Consider the following 22,080-nt stretch of genomic DNA (forward strand, 5'->3'; position numbering starts at 1 on the left):
TGCACTCACCTCGTGCACAGACTTGGGTGACATGGGTCCCTCCCAGCTCCTGGGAGTACATGCAGTGGCAGGGAGCTGATGCCTCCCCCCAACTCCTAGGACAAGCTGCCCACAGTCCCTTTCTGTTTCTTGCTGGAGCACTGCAGCCACATATAGCAGCCCCAAACTCCACACATCACGCTGCTGGGCAGCAACCCCAATCCCAGCCCTGCCCAACTCCCTCCCTATGGGGGCCTCTTACCTGTAGGAGCTGCTTTCCAGGCTGCCTGGTGGCCATGTGCATATATATGTATATGGCACCTCCTGTCTAACCACCTGCCTCCTGCTCCCTCCCAGCCCTTGCATGCTGGAACTCAAAACTGCAAAACCCATGGGTTTCTCTGGTAAAAGGCTCTTGGCTGCGGGGGCTGCCTGTCCCTTTTTCAGGCTCTGGGGACCGGGAGCATGGCCACCTCCCCTTGCGGGATCTGCTCCCTCCTGGGGTCTCTGGCGCGCCAGCCGGAGGAGCTCCAGGCCACAGTCCACAGACTGCGTGCCATCAGGGACTGCGAGCAGGAGTTAGACTCCTACTGCCAGGCCCTTCTCCCCCGGGAGCCGCAGGTGAGAGCTCCGTCTCCCTCCACAACTAAGGAGGACTCTGGGACCTCCCACTCTGCCCAGTCAGGGGCATGGACCAAGGTGGTCAAGGGCCTGAAGGCTCGCCGCACCAAGGGCCCTCCCTCGTCGGAGCTTAGCAACAGGTTCGCACCTCTTGCAGCCCCAGCAGAGACTGCTTAGTTGCCGGCTCCCGCAGGCAACCCAGGCTCGACCGCAGCTACTGGCCCCGCTCTCCCCAAGACAAAGCGAAAGGTGTTTGTTGTGGGAGACTCCATCCTGCGGGGCACTGAGGGGGCAATCTGCCGCCCCGACCCCTTAGCCTGGGAAGTCTGCTGCTTCCCGGGGGCCCGAATCCGAGACATTGCAGAGAGGATCCCGCAGCTCCTCCCGCCCACAGACCACTACCCCATGCTCCTTATTCACGTGGGCACCAATGACACGGCTCGGAGCACCCCCAGACAGGTCATGAGGCGCTACAGGGAGTTGGGAATGGGGCTTAGGGGTCTGGGAGCTCAGGCGGTGTTTTCGTTGATCCTCCCAGTCTCGGGCTATGGACTGAGGAGGGAGAGGAGGATCCACGCGGTGAACCAAAGACTGCGGCACTGGTGTCATTGGGAAGGCTTTGGCTTCCATGACCACAGCCCGCTCTTTGGCGAGAGAGGCAGCGAGCTGCTGGGAAGAGATGGCCTCCACCTCTCTCCCCTGGGGAGGAGGCTCTTCTCAGCCAGGCTGGCTGACCTGCTCAACCGGGCTTTAAACTAAGCCCTCTGGGGGATGGAGGGACTACTGCCACTGCTGGCCCGCTGAGCGACCCTTGCAAAGCCAGCGGACCAAGGCACTTAAGGGAGCCGACCCCTGCCTCAGCCCTGGCACAATCTGTGGGCAAGGCAAGAGCCCCCAAGGGCACACTTGCCTGCCTGTACACTAATGCCAGGAGCCTAGGCAACAAGCAGGATGAGCTCGTCCTCCTGCTCAGTGCAAAGAAATACGATGTCATTGGGATAACAGAGACCTGGTAGGACTCCACCCATGACTGGACCAAGGGTATAGAGGGCTATACCCTGTACAGGAGGGATCGTGTTGACAAAAGGGGTGGGGGTGTAGCTCTCTATGTGAAGGAAAGCTACATGTCCCTGCAAGCTGATGTTGGTGACCGGCATGGACAGCTAGAGACCCTCTGGGTAAAAATTCGTGGGGAATACGGCACAGGGGACGCAACGGTGGGAGTCTACTACAGACCTCCCACTGAAAGTCCTGAGCTTGACCAGGAGTTCGCCCGGGAACTGACTGAGGCCGCTTGCTCCAGGACCTTGGTTGTCATGGGTGACTTCAATTACCCGGACATCTCGTGGGAAGATCACTCAGCAAAATCCGAGTGGTCGCAAAGCTTTCTCTCATGCGTGGATGACCTCTACCTGACTCAAGAAGTCTATGGGTCAACGAGAGGCAAAGCGCTGCTCGACCTGGTACTGGCTACAGGGGACGACGTAATTGGCGACCTAGAGATTGATGGGAAGCTGGGTGACAGCGACCATGAGCTGATCACCTTCACCATCCGCTGTAAAGCTGGCAAGTCAGTCAGCAACACAGAAGTCCTTGACTTCAGAAAAGCCGACTTTGACAAGCTCAAGAGGCTAGTTGGTCAGACCCTCAGGGACCATGACCCCAGGGTGATGGGAGTTCAAGAAGAGTGGTTGCTCCTCAAGGAAGCGATCCTCAATGCACAAGCTAAATCTATTCCAACATGGAGGAAAGGCAGCAAGAAGGCACAGCAGCCCCCCTGGCTCTCCAGGGACCTAGCAGACCTCCTGTGGCTTAAAAGGAAAGCCTACAAAGGATGGAGGATGGGATTCACCTCCAAGGAGGATTACTCTGCACTGGTCCGGTCCTGCAGGGACCAAACCAGGAAAGCCAAGGCTGCAACTGAACTCCAACTAGCTTCAGGCATCAAGGACAACAAAAAGTCCTTTTTCAGATATGTGGGGAGCCGGAGGAAAAGCAAGGGCAACGTTGGACCCCTGCTAAACCAGATGGGGCAACTGGCAACTGATGCCCAGGAAAAAGCCAACCTATTAAATAGGTACTTTGCGTCAGTCTTTCATCAGTCCCATGGGACGCCCATGCCTGCTATGGGACAGGGAGATCCGGGTGATGTGGATCCCCTACCCTCCATAAATGCTGACCTCGTGAAGGAACCTCTTGAGAAGCTGGATACCTTCAAGTCAGCTGGCCCTGACAACCTGCACCCCAGGGTATTCAAGGACCTGGCGAGCGTCATAGCCCAGCCCCTGGCACGGATCTTTGAAAACTCCTGGTGCTCTGGTGTAGTGCCCGAAGACTGGAAGAAGGCCAATGTGGTGCCGATCTTCAAGGAAGGGAGGAGAGTGGATCCGGCTAACTACAGGCCCATTAGCCTGACTTCTATCCTGGGGAAGATCTCAGAAAAGTTTATTAAGGAGGCCATCCTTGAGGGACTGGCCCAGGCTAACATTCTAAGGGACAGCCAGCACGGGTTTGTTGCGGGTAGGTCTTGTTTGACCAATCTCGTTTCCTTCTATGACCGGGTGACCTATCATCTGGACAAGGGAGAAGAGATTCATGTCATATATCTTGACTTCAGAAAAGCTTTTGATCTGGTATCCCATGATCACCTCTTGGCCAAACTGGCCAGTTGTGGCCTTGGCTCCACCACGATTCGCTGGCTGGGAAATTGGCTTCGTGGTCGGACCCAGAGGGTTGTAATTGATGGCAGTCACTCATCATGGTGCCCTGTGACCAGTGGGGTCTCTCAAGGCTCTGTCCTTGGACCCATACTGTTCAACATCTTCATTAACGATGTGGACATTGAAGTCAGGAGTGGACTGGTCAAGTTCGCCGATGACACCAAACTTTGGGGCAAAGCATCCACGCCAGAAGATAGGCGGGTGATCCAGGCTGACAAGAACCTCGTGGTGTTTAACACTGAAAAATGCAAGGTTCTCCACCTTGGGAGGAAAAACCTGCAGCACCCTTATAGGCTCGGCAGTGCTACGTTGGATAGCACTACAGAAGAAAGAGACTTGGGTGTCATCATTGACCACAAGATGAACATGAGCCTGCAATGCGATGCTGTGGCTAATAAAGCGACCAAAACGCTGGCTTGCATCCATAGATGCTTCTCGAGCAAATCCCGGGATGTCATTCTCCCCTTGTACTCGGCCTTGGTGAGGCCGCAGCTGGAGTACTGCGTCCAGTTTTGGGCTCCACAATTCAGAAAGGATGTGGAGAAGCTTGAGAGAGTCCAGAGGAGAGCCACGCACATGATCAGAGGTCAGGAAAACAGATCTTACGATGACAGGCTGAGAGACATGGGTCTCTTTAGCTTGGAAAAGCATAGGCTCAGGGGTGATCTGATGGCCACCTATAAGTTTATCAAGGGTGACCACCAGGATCTGGGGGAACGTTTGTTCACCAGAGCGCCCCAAGGGATGACGAGGTCGAACGGTCACAAACTCCTGCAAGACCGTTTTAGGCTGGACATAAGGAAGAATTTCTTTACTGTCCGAGCCCCCAAGGTCTGGAACAGTCTGCCAGCGGAGGTGGTTCAAGCACCTACATTGAACAGCTTCAAGAGTAAATTGGATGCTTATCTTGCTGGGATCCTATGACCCCAGTTGACTTCCTGCCCTTTGGGCAGGGGGCTGGACTCAATGAGCTCCCGAGGTCCCTTCCAGCCCTAATGTCTATGAAATCTATGAAATCTATGAAAATGAGAAATCCATGTTTGCCTCCGGTAAAAGGTAAAATCTGTGGTTGTTTCAGGTTTCCCAGAAAACCCGGACCCCTGGTTATATTTTGGGTCACCTGAGAAAAGAAAAGGAAAAAAAAAGCACCTTGTGAAAAGATCATCAGGAAAAAAGGCTACAAATACATTCTAATAGCAATAAGTGGCCATTGTCTAGGATAGTCAAACATTTACTGTAGTCAAGCATTAACAAAGATTAGGTAGAGCAATCAAAGCCATTACTACACCTCATGTGCAGAGGAGTGGCACTGAGAAGGGTCACTGGGAATGGAAGGGCAAAGACTGACAGGTATGTCTTCACACAAGAACAAAACCAGATAATCTCTAGAGACATACTTACCAAGCTCCACATGGTGACACAGGGTATATGTTGTGAAAGATGAAGATACCACCAACGCCAACCACCCTGCAGCCACACATTGCAGCCCCAGGAGATACTGATATCTCTGGCTGAATAGGTGCCTGAATAGAACCCAGGGCAATCATCAGCATCAAGCTAGCAGCTAATATCAGTGAAGACATGCATACCAAGAGCACAATATTCCTTGGTGCCAAATGAAAAAAAGGTTGTTCCTTCTCCTTTTTACTTCTGGAACTTACATTCTTACCATCTTTGAAACAGAGAATCTTGTGCTTTGCAGTCATGAGTCATGACTGACAGCAGAGAAAGAAAGGGCTTCTGGCTTTTTGCAGGGCTCAGCTGAAGTCTAAACAGGAAATACGTACTGGCTGAAATCTGACCTCCCACTGATACTTGATTTTGGCACATGAACATGAGCTTTAATTACCCTTTTCATTAGTTTCCTTTGTTAGCTGCAGTGAAGAAGAAGCCACCATAAGGGAAAGTAAAAACTGTTAAAATACTATGGGCAGTTGTTAGTCAAATCATTCTGATATGCAAAATTGATAAATAATCATTGGATTTCTGCTGTAATACCTAAAGAAGAGTTCTGAATGTTATAAAGTACAGCAAAAAATACAAAATTCCCCAAGCAACTACACATGTTTAGGTGGGTTTTTTTAGTCCTATATACAATCTTTTATGCAACATGAAGCAGAAGAACCTGAGCTTCCTAACATACATTCAAATCATCTTTGCTCCTTGCATCTCCCTTCCTAGGTTCAGCAAATCTTTCTTATCGGTACTTTCCTATGTTGATGGGAAATACCTCACTCCATATAACTTAGGACAGTGGTCCTTGAACTACAGCCCGCAAGCTAGATTTTGTCCATGGAGCCATATCATCCTGTCTTTGGGGCTTCCCATGGGTCTGGAAATTTGGCAGCAGGGGAGCGATGGCAGTGTTAATTGTCATGACTTTGGAAAAGTCCAGAGCCTTCTCAATATTTACTTCCTAACATATTCTTCCTTACTAAGGAGTTCAGACTAATGATCCTACTATTCCCAACATTGCTTTCCCCCCTTTTCTTAATTATAAGCACGCTATAATCTGCTATAGCGAACTCATTTAGTAATCAGAATATTGCCCAGTATATGGAATACTCAGTTAATGCTTGGAGTATATCTCAACTGCCAAGAGTTATCTGCTTTCAGCAGTCCTAAAATCAGAAATTGACCTGGTCCTGCTGTTAGAAGTGCTCTGAGTAGCAATGTAATGAGGCTTAATGAGGTGCAAACAGCTGAGCAGAGCCTGAGGGCAGGCTCTGAGTAACAATAATATGAGCATTCATGAGCTGCAGACAGCTTCTGGGAGGCTGTTCCCACATCAGTTAGTACGCAAGCATCGCCTTAAGCAGTGCCTTTATTATTGAAATCAGTGGGATTTGGCAAATTTACACTATTTATGTGTTTGTCTGCCTTGTCTCTCAACTTCTTAAATAGCCTACATTGCACCATATTTGCTATTTTCCACTAGTGGTGAAATCTCATCATGACAAGTTTATTAAAAATATCTGTTACTGGATCTGTAATTTTATGTGCTGGTTATTTCATAAGTCTGGGATGAAGATTATCTAGTTAATATGAGTTCAGTGCATTAAAGACTTTGAATTTTGCTTCTACCTGGGATATGGTCCACGACTTCTATTGTCCAAGCCTTCCAAACTTCCCACTACCCATGCTGCCATTGACCTGGTTTTCATTGTTTCTCTTACTGTGAAATGAGGCAAAGTAGTCATTCTTTTGTGGAGCCAATTTATCTCTACCCTATCCTCATGAATATTAGCCTATTTTTTCCCTCCTTCTCTTGGTGCTCAAATAAATGAAGAAGTTTTTGCTATTTGTTTCAATATTTGGAAGATCAAAGTTGGCTTGACTTTTAATACTTTATCCCTATACTTCTTGACTTCTAAGATGGAAACTTCTTTGCTGATAATTCCTTTTTGAATCATTACAGGCTCTGCTTATTCTTCCATTTTTTACACTTGTTTGGGATACAAGTCCTGGATTTTTTTCTACCTGTGATGCGCAGAATTCCAGGCCACCTCTGCACTCCAAACTACATTTCCTCATGTTGATTACTACTGAAATATGAAACTAGTTAACTTATTTAGTGACGAGCAATAAGAAAGTTTGTCAATTTAGTACCTCTATCATCTGCAAGGACCAGTAAATAAGAAATGTGTAATTATTGCTGCAATCAAGCATTCTCCTTGAGCAGTCCCCACTCAGCTGTATGGTTGGTCACTCAGATCATTTATCTCAATGTTTTTCAAACCGGGGTACGAATACCCCAGAGATACATCATGCTATGCCATGGGGTATTTACCTACACTTTAATAATGGTGGGAAGTTTCTGATTGTTTAACACAGACCTTAACACCCGCTGTTGTGAGGTAGCAGGGGATATGTGCAGTAGCAGGGGTATGTGCAGTAATTTGCTAGTAAAGCGTTATGTGGCCAAAAAAGTTTGAAACCACTGGTCAGATCTGAGAACCATCTAGTCAATTTTTTGCCTGGTCAGGTGGTCTTATTGACAGCAGTCACTGTTTGAAGCAATAGCTCTAGACTCAGAGTCATTTTAATTCCTCACAAGGCAATGTGGGTTTGAATTCAGAGTTTTATTTTTTCTAGATAGGCTTACTTCCCTATCCTCAGTCTAGCCTCATGGTGCCAGACACCTATCTTCAGCTTTTCTCTGGAAATGTGCATTTAGTACTGACAGACCAACTCTATAGACTTGAAAAATGTAGCTATATTTATCTTTATGCACCATGAATACTTCCATCCAAGTCAATTGGACTACTTATAGTATATAAGGGTAGACAAGGCTTTGCAAGCTCAGGGACAGTTATTTTTCAGTTTCAAAATGTTGCTTAACTTGAGGCACCCAGAAAGCAGTTCTATGAGATGGTAAATTCTCTGAAAGTGTTATATGTTTGTGAAGATTTAAGGGATAATGCAGAATTTGGTAGGACTGTGCTACATTCACTTGCCCCAATCTCTGAATAAAACTGTTCTTTAGGGGCTAACATTTTATAATGAGCTTATGAATAATCAGTTATAGCAGAAATAGGTTACTTATCTATACACATTAACTGGTATTTTTGAGATGTGTAATTTGTAGGCATATTCCATGCCTGATGCCTCATGGGTTCTTTTAATGGTAAAAAAATCGAGACATATTTGGGAATCCTTTTTTATAATCTCAACGGAAAGCACAAGAATGTGAAACACAACAAACACTGCTAACTAGCAAAACCTCAGCATATGCACTCAACAAGTGTGAAATATATCTCAAAGAACATCAGTTACTATGTAAGCAAGTCACTTCTCCTTTCCTCAGTTAATACTTGACAGTGTATTTTAGCTAGTTTTGTAAGAACAAAATATCTGACTGTAACAGGGTGACCTATCCCTTTCAGAGGGAACAGTGTTACAAGATTTGCCTATCACTTTGGGGTGTGCTCATTTATTAGGGATACATTTCTAGGGTCTTTGTAATTCTATCAATGTGCTGCTTGTGTTACTTGTGTTTCTATATGGAGTTGTATATCTCCCTTCTGCAAGTCCTCAGCCCCAATGGAGCTATCTTGCAGGACTCAGTTTCAATGGGGCTGGGTTCCTCCAGTCACCAAATCAGTCATAGACACAGACACACACAGATTAATGTGACACGCCTGACCCGGCCAGGTTGATCAGCATGGACAAGCTGACACCCTCATATGCCAAGAAACAATTAATCAGAGCAACAATAAACTGCAGTCATACACAAGCACACAGGTAAACAGAATACCTCTGAATCTGGCTGGATGTCCAGCTGACACCCTTATGGACCAGCATTCAGTTCATTAGGGCACGTCTGAGCCATAGTTTCATAGTTTCTAGGGTCGGAAGGGACCTGAGCAGATCATCTAGTCTGCCATGGCAGGAAAGAGTACTGGGGTCAAACGACCCCAGCAAGGTGTACATCCAACCTCCTCTTAAACCCCCAGGGTAGGAGCCAGCACGACTTCTCTTGGAAGTTGGTTCCAGATCCTAGCTGCCCTGACAGTGAAGTAGCACCTCCTGATATCTAGCCTAGATCTACCCTCTGCCAGCTTGTGACCGTTATTCCTGGTCACTCCTGGCGGTGCTTGGGGGAACAGTGACTCCCCCAATGCCTGCTGATCCCCCCCTAACTAGTTTGTAACAGGCCACTAGATCCCCTCTCAGCCTTCTCTTGTGGAGGCTGAACAGGTTCAGGTCCCGTAGCCTCTCCTCATAAGGCCTTCCCTGCTGCCCCCGATCATGTGAGTGGCCCTCCTCTGAACCCTCTCCATGCTGTCGACATCCCTCTTGAAGTGCAGCACCCAGAACTGGATGCAGTACTCCAGCTGCGGCCTGACCAGTGCCACATAGAGAGGGAAGATCACCTCCTTGGACGTATTCGAGATGCATCTGTGGATGCATGACAAGGTACGGTTGGCCTTCCTGACTGCATCCCCACACAGCCGGCCCATGTTCATCTTGGAGTCAATGATGACTCCAAGATCCTTTTCTGCTTCTGTACTGACAAGAAAGGAGTTCCCCAGCCTGTATGTATGGTGCTGGTTCTTCCTCCCCAGGTGCATCACTTTGCAGTTGTTCGTGTTGAATCCCATCCTATTCTTGTCTGCCCACCATTGTAACCTGTCTAGGTCCAATTGTAGCTTATTCCTCCCTTCTAGCATGCCCACATCCTCCTACATCTTAGTGTCATCAGCAAATATGAGCAGGGTGCTTTTTACCCCCTCGTCCAAGTCACTGATGAAGATGTTGAACAATGCGGGCCCGAGGACCGAGCCCTACGGAACCCCACTGCCCATATCCCTCCAAGTCGAAAATGACCCATCCACTATCACTCTCTGGGTGCGGCCCTCCAGCCACTTGGCAACCCATTTGACCGTGTAGGTGTTGACAGTACAGTCCCCCAGTTTCTTAACGAGAACAGGGTGAGAGACAGTGTCGAAGGCCTTCTGAAAGTCCAGGAAGACTATGTCCACTGCTACCCCTGCATCCAAGGGTTTGGTGACCTGGTCATAGAAGGCCACCAGGTTGGTCTGACAGGACCTGCCACTAATGAACCCATGTTGGTTGCCCCTAAGCATGACCTCCCCTCCTGGCCCCTTGTGGATATGTGCCAGAATAATTTTCTCAAAAAGCTTGCCCAGGATCGAGGTAAGACTAACTGGCCTATAGTTTCCTGGGTCCTCCTTGTTCCCCTTTTTGAAGATGGGAACCATGCTGGCCCTCTTCCAGTCCTCTGGCACCACACCAGAGCACCATGAGTGCTCATAAAGCCATGCCAGGGGTCCTGCAATGACCTCAGCCAATTCCTTTAGTACTCTGTCTGGAGTGGAGATCATCTGGACCGGCTGACTTGAATACATCCAGTCCCTTCAGAAGTTCCCTAACTAGTTCCTCACTAACCCTTAGTCTAGGTGTGCCTCCCTGGGGGGCGGGGGGGGGTGTGACTGTTCCGGTCAAAACTGGGTCAATCAGCCTGTACAAGCCAATCCTCTTCTGTGTTTCAAACTCAGCAAGTCTCAATCTTTAGCCTCTTGATGAGCAGATCCCACAGTATTTTGGAGCTTCACAGGGATCTTTAGCTTAGGTAAAAGAAGCATTGCTGCAGAGCAAGTGGGGAAGGAGAAGTAGAGAAGGAAAAATATACCCAGTTACTACCAGTCTGACTATAAAAGTTATTTATTGCTAAGTATATGAAATATATAACAGTACTATTAGTAATAGGCAGGAAAAGGAAAACAAACACAAACAATTACAATACTACCCTGGTTTCACTAAGTATTTGGGGAAACTTTGCTCAAGCTTAACTCATACAGTTCAGGTTCAGAAATCTATGCCTAAAGAGAAAAGAAAGGGAGAGAGAGTGAGCTGGGATCTCATGACTACAATGCACTCAGGTTCCAATGCTGACAGCTAAAGTTCTTAGCACAATCCTTGAAGGGAGATGGTCTGTTTCTTCCAGCTTCTCAGGAACAACAGTGGATGGTGTCATAGAGACTTCTCCTCTTGAAGCACAACTTTGCTGCTTTTCTTACAGATTTTTATACCCTCAGTTCAGCTTCTTCAAAGCATTCTTAATAGTGTAAATAATTGTCTTTTCTATTGACAAGGGGTTATCTGGTTTGGAACATCTCAAGAAACTGATTAATAACCAGGAAAAACATAAGGTTAAGGAGTAACCAGACACTTAGGATCCAGCTTGAAATTCCTATGGATAGCAGATATACTGGTTGGAATACCTCATAGTTTCTTCAGAAACAATAGATAGCTTGCAGCATCAGGGTTCTGGATTTTTACCTTTTGGAACAAGCTTCAGCTTAGCATGACTTTTCATAACTTTTGAGGGGAGGACTTCCACCAGTCATCCTGGGAAAAGTATGACAACACTTGTGGTCAGGGCTCCAAAGGGCTGGACGCTGTGATGAACCCTTAACCATTGTTCAAATGTTCCCCATACCTCTCTGACTTGGTATCTTTGCCCCAGCATTCCCAAACTCAGCAACCAAGTTTTAGTCAATCAAATTTAAGTAGGACTCCCATAGTGGGACCAGGGAATGTATGGCCTGAGATTCCTATTAAACTTTTACTTCTGCTTAGAGGTGTGTGTGTGTGTGTGCGCGGGGGAAAGTCCTTTGTAAATCCAGATTAAAATTGATCTAATAAATGCTGAGATGGGTGTGTGTAAATGTGGGTTGATTAGCATTTGGAGCACAGATTCTCCATTGTGGAGTGCTCCCCTGCTTCTCTGATCCTAGAATTCACTGCGGTCTTTGCTTTGGGCGTTCTGTTCTCCATCTTCCATGTAAACGAATTGTCATCTGGTTCCATCTTGCATGCAAATGAGACCTAGGGCAGTTGTTTCACTCTTGTCACCCTTATCTGGAAGGCTTTAGGTGTGTCTCCCACTTTCGTAATCAGTTCTTGTTCAGGTGGGGGAGGGGATCTTTGTGAGTCAGACAGGCTGTGTCCTGTGTCAGGGTTCCCCAAGAACACAGAGCTGAGAGGTAACAACAGTTAGCCCTGCTGAGAGATCCCAGCTGCAGGGCATTTGGGGGTTGGACTCAATGCTTTGTCTAGGTCCCTTCTGACTCATTGATTCTATGATTCTGTGAATGAGGAAGAAGTCCTACTGGGAGCCTAAAAGACCAAGAGAGAGAACAGAAGAGGAAACTGCTTGTTCTGCTTCTCTGCTTCCACTTTCCCTGGAAATGTTCAAGAGGAGACTAGATAGGCACCTGCCTGGGGTCTTATGACCCCTCCCACCCCCAGTGCTCCTTCCTGCCCAGGGGGTCGGACTCTATGATCTGTCTAGGTCCCTTCCGACTCATTGATTCTATGATTTAAAAGAGTGTGTTTTATTTGGGAGGACTGGCTGAGGAGCTCCTCAGGGACCAAAACCTACCTGCAAAGTCAGTAGGTGAGGCAACCTGCTTACACTGATGTTTTGTCCTTTTATTAAAAGGATGCCTACAATGCAGAATGAAAACTGAAAGGACCACAAGTATACACACACACACACACACACACACACACACATACACACACACATATATAAATTATCTGTTAGTCACATAAACTGAATATATACAAATTCAAAGGTATAACAGAGTCAACTTTTTGTTATGTTCCTTGACTAGTAATGTTTCTCATACATGCATCAGTTGAGCTCCTGTGATTTCTCCTTTTTAAAATTTTTTTTTACAGAAGTTAAATTTGTCCAGTTCATCTGAAGGTAGCACAGTTGATATTGGACTTCCAGCAGAAGAACAGCCAGAAATTGAACCTGAAGAAGCCATGGAGCCAGAAGCCTGTTTTACAGAAGGTGAATAAAGCAAAATATAATCAAAAGTAACAAAAATAGGAAGTGAACAGAAATATCTACTTAAACTATTTACAAGTATTTACAGTTTGAAATACTGTTTTATAAAACATTGACATATGTAAATAATTATGGATTTAGGAACAGTTTATTCAGTTCATAATATACAATGATGATAATTATTACTTCTATCCTGATATTGCAGAAATATAATGTTTTCAGATAACAAAAGACCATGGACAAATCATCATATATACAAATTACTACAGTTTAAAAATAGAGGAAACCATTTATTTTTCTTAGTGTCCTACTGTAGTATCTAAGAGTTAGAGAGTATCCTAATTAGATAAAAATAATAATTAGCACTCTTAGCATGCTAGAGCTTTTTTTCCATAGGTAACTTTCAAAATACTTTTAAAGTTGAATAAGTATCCCTGAAACTGGCACTTAGTGACTGGCAAATAAAAAAAACTCCATACAGTGTGTCTTGATTTAAACGTTGGCCGAGCCTTTATTTAAGAAATAAGCAAAATGAAAGGAAGCAATCTTCACATTCTTTCGTTCTCCCTAGTAGAAAGTAATAGCCCAGCATGGTTGTTTGTTCCAGTCTTTTATCCTTCATACTGCATTTCTGTAATTTTAAATAAACATACACATATTGCTATTAAGCACTTCCCTGGGGAGAAAACTTGGCCCTAGGCAGAGGAAACTAGATTTATGTAAGGGTTTGTTAGGTGCTTAACTACTGCTTTTGGCACCAGCCTCCAAAATTTAGATTTTTCAGGCTGCCACCATGAAAGATATGAGCTGTGGACCAAAGGCTGCAAAGGATCCTCATAAAAGTAAGGAAGAATCCACTGATCATCCTTCATGTCAGAACAGATGACACTGAAAGATTTCCACTGGAATGGATCCAGAATGAATAACTATGCCAGACTGGTGAAGATGCTCTAAAATGTGGAGGCTTACTTAGGTGAACTCCGCTGGAATATTTGTGGTTTCTAGAGAAGGAAGTTGAAAGTATGATCAGGTAATGAAGGTAAACAAATGGTACTATTAGGAAAGTTTTGGAAAGTTTAGATACTGTATTCATAGAAAGAGGACTTTTCCTGACAGATGCACTCCACCTGAATAAAACAGGCAAAAAACCTCTGGAATTGAGGCTGACATAACAGATAAAAACCGCTTTCAATTAAGCAGTGAGAAGAGATCTTTGGAAGAAGCTTGTGTAAGCTCCACACCTGGCTTTAGTACACAATGTCCTCCTCTACACGAGATGTTGACTGTGCAGTAGCGTGGCAGAACCCATGATGCGATAGTACTGTACAGTAGTCTCGGGGCTACTGAGCAGTAGCATCACAAAAAAACCACTCAGCGGCACTACTGCATAGTAACTTGAATTACTGCACAATCATTTAGTACTTGTATAAACCTTATACATTTAGTACTGTGTAAAGCGTACTAAATAAATGTGCAGTAAGGCTGATGAGCAGCTTTTTCATAACACTGCTGTGCGGTAGTCTAATACTACTGCCCAGTAGCATCATGTCATGGTTTCTGCCATGCAGTGCTACTGCGCAGTAGTATTGGGTTATTGCGCAGTCAGCTTCTCATGTAGATGTGGCCACTAGAAAGAAAATCAGATAGACAAGGATATGGGAAAGACATATCAGTGATCCAATCAGAAGGTTGGATGGCATGGGGAAAGACTACTAATATGCATAAAAGCAGTAATTAGGTAGGGCGTGCAGTTTGTGAAAGAACTGTGCCATATCAAGCCATTGAAACTGGATGTGGTCATTAAGAAATAGCCATAATGGTTGTAAAATAATTCCAGGAGATTTGGCAACAAAAAGGGGGAAACTTAACTACTGATGCAGAATGCAAAGTCACATATTACAGGAAAAAAAGAAACATATAGGGACAACAGTTGTGACTGGAACACAGGATATTAATTATTTGGGAAAGATAGAAATAAAGAAAGGTGGTGCAGTATTGCCATGTGCTAATAATGTGATAGACTATAGAGAAAAGGGGTAATATCAATAAAGTAGAATTGGTTTGAGTCAAAATCAGTTTGAAAAAGTTTAGTTAAAGAGGTTCTACTGAGTAATTCCTGGAATTAGCTTTGAATACAGACTGTGTAACTTTATTAGGAAGATGAATGCTACTGATTAATTTTCCTGACCCAGATTGGAAAAAAAGAGATCCGGAGTCAGTAAGGATTCGATGCTAACTTAGAGTTGTTTTGGATAAGTAATTAAGACATTATAGAAGAACTACTTATAGAAAATAGGCTTGGATCACAAGTTAAGTAAATTTAAAGTTAACTGGAAGAATAACTAAAGTTCTCAATTTCAAAAGGTTTCTTAATGTTTGTAACTTGGGCACTGGGCACAGAATAATCTAAGTCAGGGGTAGGCACCTTGGAAGGTGCTGGAGTGCCGGCATGCCAGAAAAACAAATGAGGGCAGGGGGTACATGGCAGGATGCACAGCATATTAGTATAATTAAGAATAATAAATTTTGCCTTTTTTATGGTAAATACCACATTTTTTAAAAATTGTAAACCTGGTAACAATAAATAAAACTTCAGTGTGCTGCCACCCTAGGTCACACACGCTGCACTCTTGGCCCTGCTGCCCTCCTTTGGACCCTCCGGAGCACAACGCTTGCAACCCAGAGTGGCAGCACACAGAAGGGCTGCACACGAAGCTGCCTGCTGCTGCATGCTACACGTTGCCCTGGTCACACTTCCCCTGTGTGCACGGGGGCAGCGTGGGCAGCAGCACAGGGCTGTGCCCCTCGCTGCTGCCCCCACCTTCAGGGGAAGTGTGGCCAGAACAACAGGCAGCTTTCGTGTGCCTCCCCAGTGCCCTGCCATGCCAGGTTCTGCACACTGCTCTGCAGAGGCAGTGGGGGAGGGCAGCATCACCAGCACCTGCTGCCTGCCCTGGGCTGTGGCTGGGAGGTGACTGGAACTGGGGCAGGGGCTGGAGCTGGGGCTGGGGCCAGGGAGGCATCAGCTGTTTGCAGCCTCCTGGATGCAGCCGACCTAGGCTCTGGGTAGCTGCTGCCAGCCATGGATCCTGGGCTGCTTGCAGCAGGACTTGTATCCTCCCAGCTACCTACTGCGAGCAACCCAGGCCCTGTGGCTATCAGCAGCTACCCAAAAACTGGGCAGGCTGCAGCCAGGAGGCTGCAAACAGCTTCTCCCCCAGTGCCCTGGCCCTGGCTGTCTCCTGCCCTGGGCTCCAGGAAGGCAGCAGGTGCTGGCCCTGCACCTGTTAGCTGGGGCAGGGAGGCAGCAGCTATTTGCAGCCTCCTGGCTGCAGCCGGCCCAGGGTCTGGGGTAGCTGCTGCCAGCCATAGTGCCCAGACTGCTTGCAGCAGGGCTTGCAGCCTCCCAAATGCCTGCTGGGAGAAGCCTGGGCTCCGTGGCTGGCAGCAGCTGCCTAGAACTTAGGCTGGTGGTCACGTGCCGAACAAAATGGCCTTGTGTGCCATGCTCGGCACGCGTGCCAGGGGTTGCTGACCCCTGATTTAAGTCTTGCAAGCACTAAGCAGCATGGCACTTATCTCAAACTATCCCCAGTGGTATTTATACATTAGGTTTTCTCCATCTGTCTCGACTTCAGGGCCCAATCCAGTAAATAGACTCAGAGCATATCTGGCACAATGGAGACAGGCAGTTAGAGGTGTTGGTGTCCCACATCTTTACTCTGTGATCAAAGCATTCCCCTGGGATATGAGAGGCCATTTTCAAATCTTCCTTCTGTCTAAATGGATATGAACCCACATCTTTCACCTGCAAGCATTCTGTCCTAACCACCAGCTTATTCTGGGCTGGGGCTTTTTCAGTCTCTCTTGTTGAAAATATTACTCTGAACTATTGCTTGGGCTGAAGACAGGGAGCAAAACAGTGAAGATGACACTATAGCTCAGTGATTATGGCATCACATAGGCTAAGAAGGACCAGGGTTATTCCTGGACTGACCAGAAACTGGTCCTTCTTAGACTAGGTGATGCCATAATTACTGAGCTATAATGTCATCCTCATTGTCATGCTCCATGTCTTCATCCCAAAAAATATATGGAATGGAATACTTTCAGCAGGAAGTTTTTAAGAGAGGCCAACACCAGAATACCCCATAGTATTATGATTAAAGCAGTCTCTTAAGAGGTAAAAGAATGTGAGTTTGAACCTCAGCAGGCAGGGGTGGAATTTGAATCTATGTTTTCTACATTAGAAGTGAGTGTTCTGACAACTGGAATACTGTGTCAAAGTAGGAAACCTCTTTCCGCATTTTTTGCAAGAATGGACTGACTTAGGCCTCTAACTCCAGAAAAAGACGCATAAATCATAGGAAGAGATATGTGCCTGCCATCAACTTAGAGTTAAGAACTTATGTCCCTGAGTCTCTCTTTGACATTTTGCTTGGCTGGCTTAGCTCCCTGCTCTGCTTCTTGGCTTTTGTAATACCCATTCTTTGGCATCTACGTTTTCCTGTTCTGTGTATAGGAAGCATAGATGCCTAAGAACCTTGTTACACATTGCACTTTAAGCTGCTCAGATGGTGATTGGCGTTAGTGTTGGTTTGAGTTTGGAATGGTCGCACCCTAAGGCCCAAATCCTTCTCTGACTATCACCCACCTGAACAGCTGTGATTTGCTAATAGAGGGCTGGAAGGCGAGGGCTTAACTAGGAACTACAGCTGTGATTTGCCACTACAAGGCCAGGACAGGCTTCTATCCCTGCTCCAGGTGAGTGGTTGTGTAAAAGATGGGTTCGAGTGGTGGGAACATGAAGCTGGGAGGTGGAGAATTAATGGGATGGGGGTGAGTAATGAAATGAGAGGTGGAAAGAAAATGAGGGTGGGAGAAGGCTGATGAAGGAATTCAGCCACTGAAGAATAAAATAAAAAGACGTAAAAAAGTAGAAAAAGAATTTCAAAAGAAATAAAGAGGATGTAAGGCCTTATGTTTTAATAAATTGGGATTTGGAACTGAGGTTTAGGGGCCATGCTTCCCAGGGTGCCTGGGAGGTGGGAATGATGAGGGAAGGCCCTTTTGGGGGAGCTCCTGCCCCTGCCCTGGGAAAGAAGCCCTACATCATGAGGACTCAATCCAGCCCCCTACCATGTTCTCCCCCACCCTCCTAGACCCCACTCCTTGACCCAACCATGTCCTGAGACCTGGCCACTTGGCATGTGCTCTGCAGGCTGTTTGCACAGGTTTGCATCCCTTGAGGTGGGAAGGTCACACCCCCAGGGCAGGAGGGGGAGTTGGCTTGGTGCCAGAGCCACCCCCTGGGCAGTAGAGTGCAGGATTGGAAAGTTTGTGTACGCAGGACAGGAGGGTGGGAAAGGGGATACTACATCCTGGGATGCTGGAGGACTGCAACTGGAGCAGCTCATCTGTAGGGAATGGCCACGAATTAATGAAACATGAGCTGGGTAACATGGATCAGAGAGAAACTTACTCTGGAGTGGTGTAACTTTAAGATACCTAAAGTGTGCTTAGAACTAGTTTCAGATGTTAATGTGTGAACAATCCAGGGGTTAAAAGCTCCAGAAGCCACCTAAAATTAATGGGTAACATGGCCCTAGATTGGTATTGTTCCATTAAGGCAGCTAAAATGTATAGGTTTCAATGCTGAGCTTAAGTCTGCCAGTGAATTCAGCCCCAGGTGTTTTTCTGTCAATGCATAGTGATAAGTAGATTCCTTCAGCCTGATTTTCACCATATTTCCAACTACTATTCTCCCACTTGGAGTAAACTTCTAGGCCAAAGTATATCACAGTTCTGAAGAATGTTTCCCAACAGTGGAAAATCTTTGGCTAATTCATATTACAGGAGGAACAGAAGTCAAATCACTAAGAGTAGAGACAGATGTTTATGGTGCATAGATGATGAGCAAATAGATGTCAATACCCTTTGATATCTGAGCAAATATATGTTAATACCCTTTACAGGAAAGGAAAATCAGTGGCACAAGCAAAGGGGGAAATAAACACTGCCATTTTATTGAGGTAAACGTCTATTATCTCTGTGGCACTTCCCCTGCTCAGTCAGACCCATTCCTCCATGATCACAGGGAAAAAAAGTCTGGCTGCATGGGAAAAAGCCCTGCTTTCCCTGCTCAGCCAGACCTGTGTCCCCAGTCTGACTGAGCGGGTAAAGCAAAAGATCACATCACCCCTTGTCCTACAACATCAATAGCAGGACAAGGGGCGATGTGTTTCTCCTTCTGAAATCGATCAGCTGTTCTGTGACACCTGTTTCTTGCCCAGCTGATCATCTTGTCCTAACTTACTATAGGCATTGAGTAGAGAGCACCTCCCCATATACTTGTACATCATGGAAGGGAGGGGCCAGTATAAATAGCTGAGATAAATAGATATATAGATGTATGTATGTATATATATATTTATTTTACATAGCTCTGTCAATGAGCCTTATACCTAAGACAATTTGTAACATATGTTCATCAGTATCACCCATTTTGTATAATTAATTTATTGTGTGACTATTGAAGATATCACTAGAAGCATATGCTTCTACCTTTATAGAAATATGCTGATTGTATAGACATTTATCCAAAGTAGGAAGCTCTACCCATTACCCTTACTTACATTACATTTAATGTCTCATACCAGTTGTGTAAAAGGTAACATTTGGCTTAAGTTGTCTAAAATAATGGTGTATCTTGGTATATTAAATTCATCATAATGTATTTCTGAATTTTTAGTCAAGGAAAAAAGTAAACTTATGAAAACAAGGAGATAAAGTTCTATCCCATTTTACCCTCCATTTGAAGGGCCAAGATTTCTTTATGTGGATGATTTACGCTGAATGCATTTGTAAAAATTATAAACTGATTTAAAATTGACAGTACTTTATGGATTTTTTAAAAAGAAGTAAAAAAAAGTTGAGCTCCTGAATTGAGATGTGGCAGAATTGTGCAAGATATTACCATTTTTTTTTAAAATTTCTGCTTTCAAATTCATACATTGCAATACTGATTTGGAGAATGGAAGGTAGATATTGTTATGATCCTGATTCAAGAAAGTTGTCACTTCTTTCTTTGTAGAGTGTCTATAAATCATGCTTTTCCTATTTATCTCCAAACTACTATGGTCTTTCCCTTTGTTTCTTTATGTCGTACCTAGTATTACTAAACTCGGCTTAAAATATATTGTGTTCCAATTCCATTCATAATCCTCTTCCACACTTCTTATAACAGTGCTGTCTTTGCTTTTACATCCAGTTCTGACATGTGAACCTCATCTTCAAGGCACTCCACAATTTTTTCCCTGCCTACATCTCTGCACTCATTTTCTCCTAATCCTACTCCTGGTGCCTTGAATTTCTCTTGAGCCAATATATGAAAGCCTCTCTTTTATATTACCTTGACTCTCACTGCTGTAAGTTCTTCTGTTATACCTCAAACCTCCCTTCTTGTAAGCATGTATACCTCTTTTGTTTCAGTTCTTCCTTCAGATTCACTTAATTCAGCACATTATCCACTTTAACCCACAAAAGTATACTGTTTAGGGTATGAATCGTGTCTTATCTTGGCCCTGAACCTCACTGGAACCTCACAGTCATATTTGAATATCAATAATAACTATTTTCTACACATAAGTAGTTTTAATGAATTATAAACTTGCTTGAAGCTTAGCTGTATAACATGTTGTCTGTATTTAATTTGGTTTTATGTGGAAAGGGCTATCTTCCTATATTTGTATATTATTGAGTACCTAATCAACAACCAGTTAATTAGAAATACTTTCCCCCATTCTTAATGGCAAATGCACTTGTCTCAGTAGATGTATATTTGATTTCACTGCTTGAAAAAATGGACTTTATATTATCTGAATTTCGATTTTATTATAGTATAATTCATTGAAAGGTAGTGGGTATATAGGTAATTAAATGAATAGTCAGAAGTTAACTACTTAAGCACAATTCCTCTATTCTGCCTTCTCAATAGGTATCTTGTTTTACAGACTGTGTACGAAGGTTTAAATGCTGTCAAGTCAGTGTAGAAGATGGGAGAGGAAAACAATGGTGGAGCCTTAGGAAAACATGCTTCAGAATAGTTGAACACAACTGGTTTGAGACCTTCATTGTCTTTATGATTCTCCTTAGTAGTGGTGCTCTGGTGAGTTAAACAAGAAATGAATATAATGTTTCTGTGGAAAAAAAACTTTTTAAAATCAAAATTCATTTTAGCATATTTTTCTCAGCAAATAAAACATGAAACACCCTGTCCTTAAATACCAAGGGACAAATTATGGTCACTCCTGTCCTGGTGGTTTAGAAGTGAAAAAAGGGTAGAAGGAATGTTCTTTACAACAGCATACCACTGGAAGAACAGCCATATTTCTCAAGGGGGTACTACTACTTCTAACAAAGCTAGTGATACAGACGAGACATAGTGAGGGACCATGAGTTACAAATGCTGTATAATGAATAAGGATCAAAAAATAAGTAACTAATTAATACTAATATACTTAATATGAATAACTTTCTTCAGCATACAACAGTAACAACCAAAGAAATACAGCACATAGACATGCTATAAGCAGTATCCTGAAGGCTTCACATAAATTATAGGGTAAGAAAGCTAAGTGTCTATAAAATGATACACATTGACCTGAGGCAATGTGCTTTGTAACTGTATGTTGAAAATTCCACAAGTCTGCTAGCAAACTTTTAATATTGACAGTATTGGTATTTGATGAACTGCTCCTTTGAAGACTCAAGCCTGTTTAAAAAATATTAGGGGGCATGGACATGAGACACATCTACACTGGTATAATTTACCTGGTTTCTGTACTCTGATATAAATTACATGGTGGACAGACAACCAGCTGCTTTTACTAGGATCTGTTATAACGCCTTGCTACTACTAGGTGGGGTGGGACCAAGTAATAACTTATTTGTCTATCCTAGGGGTTGGCAACATAGGGAGCCTGCAGAGCCAGTTGATCTGATCCGCAGATAGGGCTCCAGACATAGGGCTTGAACCTACGCTTGTGCTCACACCTGCTCTGGAGCTAGTCAGTGAGGAGCTGCTCCAGGCCCAGGCAACTTCCAGCTGTGCCTTTGCTGCCACTGCTTCTCCCCTCCCCTTCACCCTCTCAAGCATCCCTGCAGCTATGTCGTGGGCATAACTACCAGACAGTAGGGGGAGTCAGGGCCAGACAACTGGAAGCTGCATCCAGGCTCCTGCTTTTTTTTCCCCCCTCTCTTCCCCCTGCTCAACTCCCAGCTGCAACATAGGCAACAGTATAGATTCAACTTCCTGCTGCTCAGCCCCAGTGCAGCTCCCCACCACTGGAAGCTGGTTGAGGAGTGGAGGCCTGGGAGGAGCAGGGGTGTGGGCATAGTCCCCATCTGCCTGACCCTGGTGTAGGCACAGGG

The 22,080-nt window shown here is 45.0% G+C and overlaps 1 protein-coding gene across 10 annotated transcripts in view; it reads left to right on the forward strand.

The window, feature by feature from the left end:
- LOC149867521 (sodium channel protein type 1 subunit alpha) overlaps positions 1-22,080 on the forward strand; it is a 176,689-nt gene that overhangs the window by 102,410 nt on the left and 52,199 nt on the right. For all 10 annotated transcript variants that reach the window (XM_090045575.1, XM_090045566.1, XM_090045570.1 and 7 more), the window contains 2 exons: positions 12,534-12,651; positions 20,661-20,815. In XM_090045575.1, the coding sequence (XP_089901701.1) occupies positions 12,534-12,651; positions 20,661-20,815 (273 nt within the window). The remainder of the gene's footprint in view (positions 1-12,533; positions 12,652-20,660; positions 20,816-22,080) is intronic.

This window comes from Crocodylus siamensis, chromosome 4, assembly GCF_052110815.1.
Source record: "Crocodylus siamensis isolate JL-2025a chromosome 4, ASM5211081v1, whole genome shotgun sequence".
NCBI lineage: Eukaryota > Metazoa > Chordata > Crocodylia > Crocodylidae > Crocodylus > Crocodylus siamensis.